At 28.9% G+C, this 12,581-nt stretch overlaps 1 protein-coding gene across 1 annotated transcript; it reads right to left on the bottom strand.

Annotated features, from left to right (window-relative positions):
• Positions 1 to 5,485: 5,485 nt before the first annotated feature.
• MS3_00002106 (uncharacterized protein) lies at positions 5,486 to 12,006 on the bottom strand. The gene is made up of 3 exons (XM_012939797.2): positions 9,758 to 12,006; positions 8,203 to 8,225; positions 5,486 to 6,728 (listed from the first exon to the last, which is right to left on the bottom strand). The coding sequence occupies exon 1, from the start codon at positions 11,744 to 11,746 to the stop codon at positions 10,364 to 10,366; it is 1,383 nt and encodes a 460-aa protein (XP_012795251.1). The 5' UTR covers positions 11,747 to 12,006; the 3' UTR covers positions 5,486 to 6,728; positions 8,203 to 8,225; positions 9,758 to 10,363.
• Between the last annotated feature and the right edge of the window lie 575 nt (positions 12,007 to 12,581).

Raw genomic sequence — 12,581 nt, forward strand, 5'->3', positions numbered from 1 at the left:
TTGTCTAAAGAGAAACAATATCAAGTTTTATCCTTAAATAAAGGAATAAATAAAAACAATTTAAAGAAATTTGTTTCCTTTCTCATTTGTATTTGTATGGGAAGATTTTTGACGGGAAATATGTAACTGGTATTGATGTTTATAAGAAGAAAAAAAGGCATAACAGAAATAATAATGAATTCCATTGTGAACGAATTACAATTACAAATTTTCAGTTATAAAATACAGTAAATTTTGTATAAATTTCTCGAATAAAGTTGTTTCCTAAAAGTTTAATTAATTATTTTGGGTAGCTTTCTTCAGTTTTATATAAACAAATAATGGTAATTAGATATAGATCCAATACTTTGCCCTCAAATACTGTTTTAGTTCATTATAATTTCAGTTGTTTAGATATCTGCTTATTCGGTTGACTCCACAGCAGTGCACATTCACGATCCCGCTCGCGAGATTCGGACCCAGGGCCTTCGGTTCCGCGCGCGAATACTTAACCTACTGGGCCACTGAGCCGGCACCCAATGGTGTTAGTTTCTAACGTCAACCAATCCACGAAATCGCACGACCATCTTCCGTTGTATTGAGGTAGATACCTGTCTCGCCGACACGGATTAGCTTCACTGGTCACGGCTTCTCACCAGAACTCCGAGAATTTTCTCACGAAGCTAGTCACTAGTTTGCATATGGTAATTATCAGTTTAGGGGTTGTGGAGATTGTTAAGTTTTGATTGACACCATGAACCGATTGATGTTAGATCATCATTGAAAACCAGGAAGCACTGGACGGCCGGTTCGTTCTGTTGCGGGGCCCTTAAGCAGTGCGCACCCACTATCCCGATCGCAGGATTTGTCAGAAATGTGTATCACTAAATACGAGGGAAGTGTTTTAACCAAGGTAACTTAAATTAAACAAAAAAAATATTCTATTAAACTATTTAGGCAGAAAATAATGAACTACTTTAAGCAATAAAGCATAGGCAGGTTGCAATTGAATAGAGTTCTTATATTCTTTGTGTTGTTCAATTTGAATGAACTAACAAATTTTGATATAATAATTTGAACTTTTTACTAAAAAAAATTGAATTAAAGTATCGTTTAATATAGACTGACTTATCTTTATAATTGGATTATATTTTAGCATGAATCAACTTTTTAAAGATGGGATTGTTTTGATGCCTTTAGAATTTTTAATAAAAACGCTCAGTGATTGTTTTCAATCACTTAAATCATAGCTAAGGTTGGTCAACATTATGATTTATACAGTTAACATGAAGGAAACTCGTCTTACTTGGTTATTTGTAATTTTACTTACCACTTCATTGACTGTTATCAACAATTATTATAGTTGGTGATCCGTTTTAACGCATGATCTGAAAATCATACTCAGAACACAAATTAATGAAGATTATTGGAGTATTCAGTACCATATAAATAAGAAGCTCTTGTTATATCGCTAAAACATATGTCACAATTTGTAAACCATACCGAAATAAAGATCATTAACGATCTTTAAGTTAATTAATAGTGTGCTATTTTAAGTAAAATTCTCTACGATAAAACGATCAGTTGTCTATAAATAAAGTTTCTGAAGCCTTTTTATTACTTATTACTGATGCGTATTAAATATTCGTATTGTTGCACAATGCAATGAGTAACCAACGATTTGATTTTGGTATTTTAGGAACATTTTCATATTTTATGTTCGTTTCAGGTATTAATTAATGATACTTCAGAAAAATAAGACATCATTTAACTGTTTTCCGATCTTAGTTGCATCTTTTACTTCATCAATTTACAGAAAACAAAAAAGGAACAGTTGTTTTATCATAGGAAAGCTTCAAAAGCTAAGGGACACTAGACAGTCATTTTGTCCAAGTATGGAACTCATCAGTAGATAATAGATACTGATTACTGGATGTCAGCAGTAGTCTGAATCTCGAGATATTGACAATTGGGCGTCAATTCAGTGATTCGATGATAACATGCTAGCTGCGAAGCGTGCACGCAACATACACAAGATTTCGTGCAATCTGTTATATCCTGAGGCTGGTAATTTAGTCTATAACTCATAATTCTTTTATTAACTTACTTTGATTCTTCATATGGTAATTTTCTCCATCAATAATTTATTCAACTGTAAATTAATTTTCAACATAATTAACTAATTTATTGTAATACGATAAGCCAGTCGTTACATTTCCTGTGCATCTTTAACAATTAATCAGACTAAAAGTTTAGTTGGAAAGTTTCCGTGTTAGTTTTTTAGTTGTTATCAATCATCCATATAATAACATTGTCTAGTCAGTCAAAAAGTGCTCACAAATCTTTTCTTTCTTTTATAGTCTTATTATCTTTACGCAACATATCACTTTTCATTTAACCTAACATAAATATACTGCCTAGTTTTAATTACCTGGTTTCTACAAAACTGATTATAACCACTTTTTATGACTGTCACCTAATTGGATGTATGCTGACTGTAGAAACCAATGAAACATAATCTCGTTGTGTCCGTCTGATTGTTTTAAAAATGCTAAGAAACATCGGCTCGTTATTTCAGTACAAAAATCATGAGTAAATCTTGGTTACAGAAGTTTCTAACATTTGTGACTGAATTGTATGCACATATAGAGAGGGACCAACAATTTATTTTTATAGACTAAAATCACCAAATATCCGATTAGTCCAACAAGTAAGAAACACTCAGTTAAACATTGTCAGAGTCTTTATACTAACCTTTCATGAAATATGCTTAAAGCGATTGGCAGCTCTAGAGTTACATATACATGAAATTTAAAGTACCGATATACATACACTGGTGTTATATATCGGTTTCAACTACCTTAAGAAGTTGATTTGAGAAAGAATCTGTAAATATGTCACTTGGACAAGTGACCAATATATCTAGGAATTAAATTTATTCCTCCGTTACCATTTACGTTTTGTAGTTAAATCTAATATTAAAAATATTAAAAAGTGATATGTAAAAACCAGGTATGTGTAACAGGTATCCAGTGCGAACATCTGATAAAAATTAATATAATAATCGAGACGATCCTATTTATTATTATGTTAATTGCTGTAGAATTCATTTTTAGCTGTGTATTAAGAAGAAGCAAACTTAAAACTCAATTATTTAACAGTATATTGTTAGTTGGAGAAAGCAGATGGGCAGCCTATGCTCTTCCACGAGGGATAACAAGCGTAAGTAAGTAATATTGTTAGTTATAGTTTTTAAAATCCCAAGATACTTGTAAATTATTTTCATATAATAAGTTATTGATTGACCAATATCAAGTTTTCTGAAAAAAAAATTTAAATGAATGATGGACATCATTCCTATTCGGATAACATGAATTCTTTCATTTTAAAATTTCTCTTCAGGTGATCGTAACTGAGAAACAATATTGGTAATTTTTCATATACAGTATACAAATTTGCATCATATTACCAGAGACGTTCTTATCAATCAAGATTAGAAAAATCAGATGATTACCATGAAAAAACACTACGAACTGTTTGAACATTTGTGTATGAACATTGGAGTCAACAGTTACTCTGAAAATTCATAGATTAAAAGAGTAAAGTGAGTTAGGCTCAGAGAGGATAGATAAATAAAGTAAACGGATTGATAATAGAAAGCGTGAAATCGGACATCATGCAACCAGCCGCTGTAAAACAAGGTGATGAGGCAATTCAAAACAAAAAAGAAAGTTTCTTTTTAAATGCATAGATATGGTTTAAATCTTATCACAACACGTGCTACGGGACCTGACTTTTATTCAATGTAAATAAGATCTTTAAATATAAGCATACTAAGATAATATATTTTTAAAGCCGCTTTAAAATTAAATAAATTTCCACCTATCAATCTATTTTTACTCTCTCTTTACATTGAATTATATCAGTTGGAAAGCAGCATAATTCTTGCATTCTTGACAACTGGTAACTGAATAAAATTAGAAAACATCTCTAATCATCCATAATTATATATATATATACACTCATATGAACAAAGTTAATTTACAATTATCTATGACTGATTGCAAGTTAAGTGATCCTAGATTTTATGATCAAAGTAAAATCTCCGATTTCTTTCTTTGAAACCATCACCGCTTATTATTTAATACCAACTTTAATTTCAATAATTAAATCCAAATAATTTGAATCATAATTTAGAAGTAATTATTTATTTCTTTGATTAAATTATTCAGAACGGTATGATTGATAATAATAATAATTCTAATTAATGCATAGTTACAAAATTACTATGGATGTAATGACGGAGATTTTTTCTCTTTCTTCAAAATCTGTATTCAATTTTTCAACACAAATTCAAGACAAATGTCAATTATTTATTCCATTCTTATCTATTTATGAATTTATAGTAATAATAAACTTTAACGAATGAATATACACAATGTATACTACATTAATAGAATTTATAATAATAAATGTTAGGAAAGGTTAATGAGGAAAGGAACAATGAATAAATGAGTTAAAAGAAAATGTAATAAATTAGTTTAATAGAATAAAATATAAAGGGGAATGTTGCAACTGAAAGATGAACAATATTACGAATGTGTTTTATAGTTAGTTTATTCTATTAATTTATTGACTAGTAACATTAGAATATTGTTTATTCATTAAAAAATAACTATGATTTAAGCAAAGATGGCCACTATTTACTTTTGCTTAGAAGCTTGTAACTTAAGATTATATCGAGATAATCTGCACAGGATGCATAGATTCCAACAAGAAATCGATCAATTGCAGTCCTAAATAACAATCGGAAGATACAAGTAAAGTAAAACCAAGTGAATTTATACTATGATTTATACTAAACAATTTACTATCCTTAAATAATCAGTTAAACAAAAAAACTCTCCTGTTGAGCTTATGTAAAATTCAGTCCAGCTCTCAATATATGTATATTTATGAGCGTAAAGTTGAGTTGAGTGAATAATTAAGTCATGATCAGTGGAATTCAATGACCATGGGTGTAGTGTGATAACCTACTGCAGCCAATGGAAGATATAGTGAATTAATTGAAGATGGAGGCTCAGTGATCCATAAATTGTGTTCAAGTGTGAGGCAGAAGGTTCAGGGTTTGATTTCCTGAACAACAGTCACAGAAGATAGGAAGCCACATACCAACATAAAAAGATTGTTCAGTGCTTCCAGGTTTTTGATGCAAACCTGAAAACAATTATATTCTTGTTAGAATACTAATGTGACATTTTTTTAAATTACTAAATTGACTGAGTATTTCCAAGTGAAAATAGTTATGTTCAGGAATTTTACAAAATTCACAAATATGTGCGACTAACATTAGCTTAAAAGAACAGAATAAGTCATATATAAATCAAAATCAAGAAACTTATTTAGACAAGCCTTTTGAAGATAATCAATTGAAATGAAGTATAAAAACTAAAAAAATTTACTATAAGTATGATGAAATGATAAGAAGTAAGAGAACTGAAGAATTGTTTTTTATCAGAAGGAGGTTTTATGGAGATTCTAGTAATTTAATAGTTGAATTCATGAGTTAATTAAAGTTAAGCATCTATGGAAAACCTGATCGGCCGTTTCGTCCTGGTATGGAGCTCCTCAGTAGTGCGCATCCACGATTCTGCCCGCGGGATTTGAACGCAGGACCTATCGGTTTCGCGCATGAAAGCTTAAACTCTAGATCACTGAGCCGGCATCCAGTGGTGTTAATTTCTAACCTCAACCAATCCACGAAATCGCACTACGGTCAACCATTATCATAAGTCAATTACTGCCTCACAACAGACACGGTTGAACTCCACTGGTCACGGCTTCTCACTAGAACACCACGAAATACCTCTTGAAGCTTTTAAGTAAATTAAAGCATAGAGACTGAAACTAAATACTCTGAATCTATTATATACCTAAAGTGAAAGAACTTACATTATCCATGCTGTTCCTCAATAAACATTGCCGTGAAACACCCTATATACAATCGATTTGTGGGATTTTCCAGGACTTTTTAAAGCTTCATTTTTGTTGTACTGTCAATCACATACATAACTATAACTCAAGACTTTAATTATTTAGTTTTCAAACGTCAGATTACCGAACTGTTTGGGACACAGGTAGCTTCTGAGCCAAATTCAACAATTGCCTTTATAAGCTTGTGCTAGTCGCAATGATTGTCGTACAGATTTTTCAATATAAAATTTAGCATTTATGATCACTCCTGTGGGATGTTTTACCATGAAAATTATTTAGAATTAACTTTGATCTCTTTAGATTTCGTTTCAATTGAATGGACTTATTTAAACACGGATAAGGAACTATGTAAATAAGAAAATAACTAAATTTACTCAACAGAACGTTCTTCATGTACACTACTTTGATGTTATGGCTATTGTAATTTTAAATGATCACCAGTTATGGGATTGATGTCATATAAAATAATATTCGAAATGAAGCATGAAATATACCCACTCCTCATGCTTCATGAATATATATCGGAAGTATTAATGCTTCATGTTTTAAACTCGATTCAACTATGAATATATTTAGACCAATAAAGTGCAAATGTATCAAAGACAAAGTTTATACTCTGTTTCAATGTAAATGAGATTCGAATAGATATCGTTTTTATCGTACCATAATTCTGCATTATATAACAGTTATTGAGGCAAAGCGTTTATGATACAAGCATATGATGTTATACATGTGTTTTATCGAAGGGAACTGGGCTCCTGAAATAAAAACAAATATTGGCCAATATCATTATGAGTACTTTTAAGAGCCTAAAATTGAGATAATCCAAACGGCGATAAACCGTCCAGTTAATCTGTGATTAAAAATAACAGCATTTCATTTCAATGAATTTATCATTAATAAATAGAACATTGAAAAATATCTACGTAATAAAATTATCTCAATGAATTTAAGATAAATACTGTAAAGTCATAAATTTTCTTTATTTTAACCCTTATGAAAGTTTTAGTGGCCCTATATCTAACTCCAATTTGATCGTTTCTGATTGCTGTTAAAATATACATATAGCCAATTCACGTATATAATCACCGACTTGAAATCGGGTTAATGAATAACGATATTAAATAAGTCAATAAATATATAGGAGAATAATCAGAATTTATATTCCAATCACAGTCAGATCTCAGACCACTAAATTGTGACCAAGTGGATTAAACTGAGATAGCTATTTAACATTGATCGAATTTATTTTTTACGGAATACCTTTAAAATGCATATATAGATTCATTATTTAGAGAACTATTTTTAATTTGACTGTCAAATGAACATATATAATCTAGAATATTAACAAACCTTCAATTGCTTATACCGCTATGAAATGAGGTTTATCTGAGCTATTCTCAGTTTAGTTAATATAATTTTATCAATTCACTTGTTTGAAGCATATATTATGCTATATACAATGCGATTTTTGAAATTAATATCTACATAAGACTATAGCTACTTAAAATTTATAATATGATCACTATGGTACTCAGAAATGTTCATCAACTGAGAAAATATCAACAATTCTATAGAAATTAAGCCATTAAACATTATACTTGGAAAAGGAAAAACTTAATACTTGCTAGAAACGATTATCACAACAAAGCAAACAGTAAAATAATAATATTTAAATCTAATTCTTTTCTATAGTGTTAATTAAACTATATATAAAACTTAAGTCTACTTTGAAGGTAGTCTAAGTAATCAGCTTAATCTAGTTGAAATTAGAATAAACAAACTATCAGTATTACTAAAAGTATATTTATTTGAACATATCATAATATGAATAGAAATTGAATCCTTAATACTTCATTAATTTAACAAAACATTACTACACTTTACACAAACAGCACGAGCTTTCAAGGCTAGAATCCAGTAAGATCTAGTTGTTTTATGTAACTTGATGTTTCTACTATTGTTCCAATTGACTATCCATATAACTATAATATTCAATGTCATTTTTGAAAATGCATTAGTGACTACCTTCAAGGTGAGTTTTTAAATCTAAGCTTTGATATATGAAATTAGTCATAACATTGAATAATATAGTAGTCATTCAATGATAATAATAAATAAGTAATGCAAAAACGTAAAATAAAAAACTTAGTATTTCAACTTTTGAATACTTATCACATTAAGTAAAGACCCCCAGTTACAATAAAATAAGTTTACAATGTTGCTTACCCCCCCCCACCACCACCACCAAACTAAGAATCAATTATAAAATAAAATTATGTTTAGAATTACCTAAAATGAAATAAAATAACCAAACGATCATTCAACCTACCTTGATATTATTGATTGAGAGATGATTATGATTGCCTTATTTAATATCTACATGATTCTTATATTTTCATATAAATTATTATTATCATTATATATTTCATATTATGATATAACTAAACAAAATGAATGCATAATTGTATGTAATTAATATTTATATTAAAATGTATTTCAGTAATATAATATATATAATTCTAATAAATAAATAAATATATAATTAATCTTCACAGGTGATTTACAAATTATTAATGTTTCTTAATATTGAATAATAGTCAGATAGTTATATTAATTATAATATAAACAATTAAATAATTAAATTCACTTGGTATTATTTGACTTGTATCTTCCTATTGAGGTTTAAGATTGCAATTGATCAATCTGTTTAAATTCACCCCATTGCACAAACAAGTGGCTATCAGCACTCAGTAGCTAAGTGGATATCGTGATAGCGTTTGCAGCGAATGGTACTGGGTTCGAGTCTCAGAGTGAACATCAACTCTGAGATGCAGGTATATCCAGCTGACGAGTCGCAAATAGAACGAAACGCGCATCCTGGATTCCACTGCTAGTCACTATACATCATTGCTTACAAAATTAAATAATTATATGGGTAATATCAAGTCATAATTAAGATCACATTATGAAACAAAGTTTTTCATTGATTTCTTTTCTAATTATCAACAAAGATAATATGTAATGATTAACTTAATAATTTCTATGGATATTCATAAATCTAATTAATTCGGTTCACATTAACACAAAGAATTGTACCTATTTCAAGATTGTAATCTAAATGGTTTTGTTGTTGCTGTTGTTGTTGTTGTATTTTTTCACTTACTTTCTAATATATTTTAATGATTTGTGAGAAACTGATTAATAAATACATAGTTTTCTAACTTGGTATTGAATATACTTGAAAAAAGTTACCTTATTTTCAGTTTGAATATTTTATTTTTGTTCTGCGGAAGTTTTGACTTTATAAGTAATAAACACTCTTGGTTTGAAATCATGAATCAATTGAACCTAGATCACCATGAAAAACCTGGAAACAGTGGACGGCCGTTTCATCCTAGTATTGGATTCCTTAGCAGTGCGTAATATATTACACATAGTATGCCCATTATCTTACATCATTGATTGATATTCTACTCATGATTACTAATAATTGAGACTTTTAATTTCAATTTTCTTGCAATTATATTATTCATGATAGATGTATATTTATAGATACTAATTAAATATGACATCATAATTTAACATTAAATGAAGAATACTGTAAATTAACTATTTTAGGCTAATCAGTTTTTAACAGTGACTTAAGGCCTTAGATAATTTCAAATTAAGAAAGATAATCGTCATAGTTACTAAACCTTTTGTAAAGTATCTATGGCTTTTAATTTTAAAAAAGATATCACATTATAAATTTGAAAATAATCACTAAAACTTAAATACTTACAATGTAATATTAATAGTAAGAAAATGTATTATTACTATGACTCATTTATGCATTTTCTATTTATTAACATTACAATATGAATTCATTACATCATATTTCACTATAAATAAATTCCCAAATAGAATATTCTATCATATTTATTCTTCATTAAACTTGAAATGAAATAAAATAAAATATGATAAATTTTTATTGTCATTCATATGAATAATAATAGTGGTAATGTTTTGAATGAACAGTATAGTATAGTATCTAAGAGATCACTGAACACACTTTTTTTCTGGATGTCGAATGCATAGATTATTAGTTTCTATAGAAAAAAACAAATAAATAAATAAACAAATATTTGTTTATCGATTAATAAAATTGTTCATATTAAAGAGATAATGTTTATGACATTTTACATTGTTTATAAAAATAATAAATTTTCATTCATACATTATATGCTTTGTATAGCGTATATAAAAAAAATACACCGTCGTAACTGAAATGAATAGTTAAAAGTAGCCATATTTTAATATTTGTTAAGTTTTTCGCGGGGGGGTGGTGGGAGTGTAGGTGTTGTTCATTTGATGTAGATAATAATATTTGGTTTAATTCTTGAACTTATTAAACACTTATAGAAATACTTGATTTAACTTTTACACGTTGTCCATCTACACCTAATACAGTACGACTTAGACCAGGTGATGGACGTCTTCGAATTTTTGTAGGTGATAACTTTTCATTTGTAGAATTGAATGATACAGAAGAATTTCTTAATTTCTTTTGTGTAAAACTTGTTTTACATACAGTGTTTAATGAATGTTTACTGTTATATATGAAAGTTGAACGTTTACCATTTTGTAAATGTGTATTTTGATCAATATCTGCATCAGTATCTCGTAATAAATAAGATTGATTTCTGCAAAAACATTGAAATATTCTACAAAATTCATAACGAAATTGTTTACTTGTTGTTAAATAAATTGGAAATTTCGCAGCATAATGTGTCATTGCAAAACATTCGATTAATACACGTACTGTAAAGAAACGAAAATAAGTTGTCCAACCAGGATCATTACGTATTTGTTCATCACTTAAATATTCATTACCAGTTGGTAAACGTTTATGAATTACTACGGCTATTGCTACAGATAGATGTGCAATAATAAGATAAAATGATGTACATAATAATGTCAATGTACTTGAACGTGCTCCTTTACTTATCGGTTGTGAAATTTGATTACGATCACAGTTTATATTTGAATTACCATTGACTGTTGTTGCAATTAAAGTATTTCGTTTTGATTTAATGCTTTGTCGTAATACTCCAATGACTAATATATTTAATACAAGACAAGTAATTGGTAAACAGAAAAAATATAATGATTCTGTGATAAAAGTCCAATTTGTATATAAACTAAATCCAATAGAATTAGGATCTTCAACTGATGGTCTAGTAGTACATACACCATTATTATAAGCATATACAAATGCTTGAACACTAGCTGTAATCAAACAAAATGCAAACATTATGGCAATAAATTTAAAAGCACTTTTCACTGTGGAACGCATTACACTTCTTTGTGAACGGAATGGATGACATATTGCTAAATATCTTTCTAATGTGAATGTAAATGCCAATGTAGGACTTAGATATTGTATTAAATAATTTATAACAGGGAATGTTTCACAAATTACCGGATGATCAAGTACACCGAGTTGCCATGCCACATGTAAATACCAATTCAAATGTATAATAAAAAAACATAAATCCACAACGCCAAGACTAGCTTGATAAACTGCAGCAGCAGCACTACCACCACGTCTCATTGGACGACTACTCCATACAATAATACTGAATATACTTCCAGGAAAACCAAGTATAGCCCATAATGGAAAATTTGCTCTTTCTACTATGGTTAAATGTGGTGCAAATGTTTTAAATAATAAAAGATCACTGTCATTATAACGTTCCCATACAGATATATTACTGATTTTATATTCCATAATTAAATTTTTAAAAATACATAAATCGTACACTTATGCATCAGTTCCATTTAGTTCAAAGTTATTGTGATAATATTTTCAATTAAATTTTCATACCTCATTCATTTCATCTTTTGTAGATTTCTGTAGTTGTATTATTAAATAACCAATCAAATAATAGTATATTAAACAAATTAGAAACGTTATTCCTTTAGAAGTTCATTCGCCTCAATCCTAATTGGTCTGATTATTTTTTTTTGTATCATCACACAATCTTCGTAAATGCACCACATGTATACTCTATAGACGGCTTCATTTATAACATTCTATTTAAGTAGTTAGAATGGGGTAATTTTAATAATTTAAACTTTCGAAGTTTATGTATATCGATCTGTACAATAAATGAAGTGGTGTCAATGTCAATTTAAGAATGTAAATTCAGATTGATTGTGATCATGCTCAAATTTAGATTTTAAATATTATTGCTTTCAAAAAGGATGTAAAGCCAATCCCGTAAATATAAGCAATTTAGACATTAAAATAAACATTCACCTATAGTAATAAACACGAATAAAGAAGATAACTGTTAGGCCAAAAGAACCTCTCAGTCAATATATATTTTTAATAGTTAAATTCATGAGCCAATTAAAGCTAGAACACTATAAAAAATCTGGAGGCATTGGACAGTCATTTCGTTCCTGTATGGGACTCCTCAACAGTGCGCATCCACGATCTCACCTCGCGGGATTCGAACTCGTTAATTCAATCATTATAAATTACTATAACATCCACGAAACCTCTCCCTGATTACAATATATATTTGTTGAAAAGGTGAAGCCTGTTAGTATATCTAGAT

This window comes from Schistosoma haematobium, chromosome 1 (assembly GCF_000699445.3).
Source record: "Schistosoma haematobium chromosome 1, whole genome shotgun sequence".
Lineage (NCBI taxonomy): Eukaryota > Metazoa > Platyhelminthes > Trematoda > Strigeidida > Schistosomatidae > Schistosoma > Schistosoma haematobium.

What these genes read in the sequence shown, in the direction of transcription:
- MS3_00002106 (XM_012939797.2), bottom strand. Translation starts at nt 11,746, where the DNA reads ATGGAATATAAAATCAGTAATATATCTGTATGGGAACGTTATAATGAC.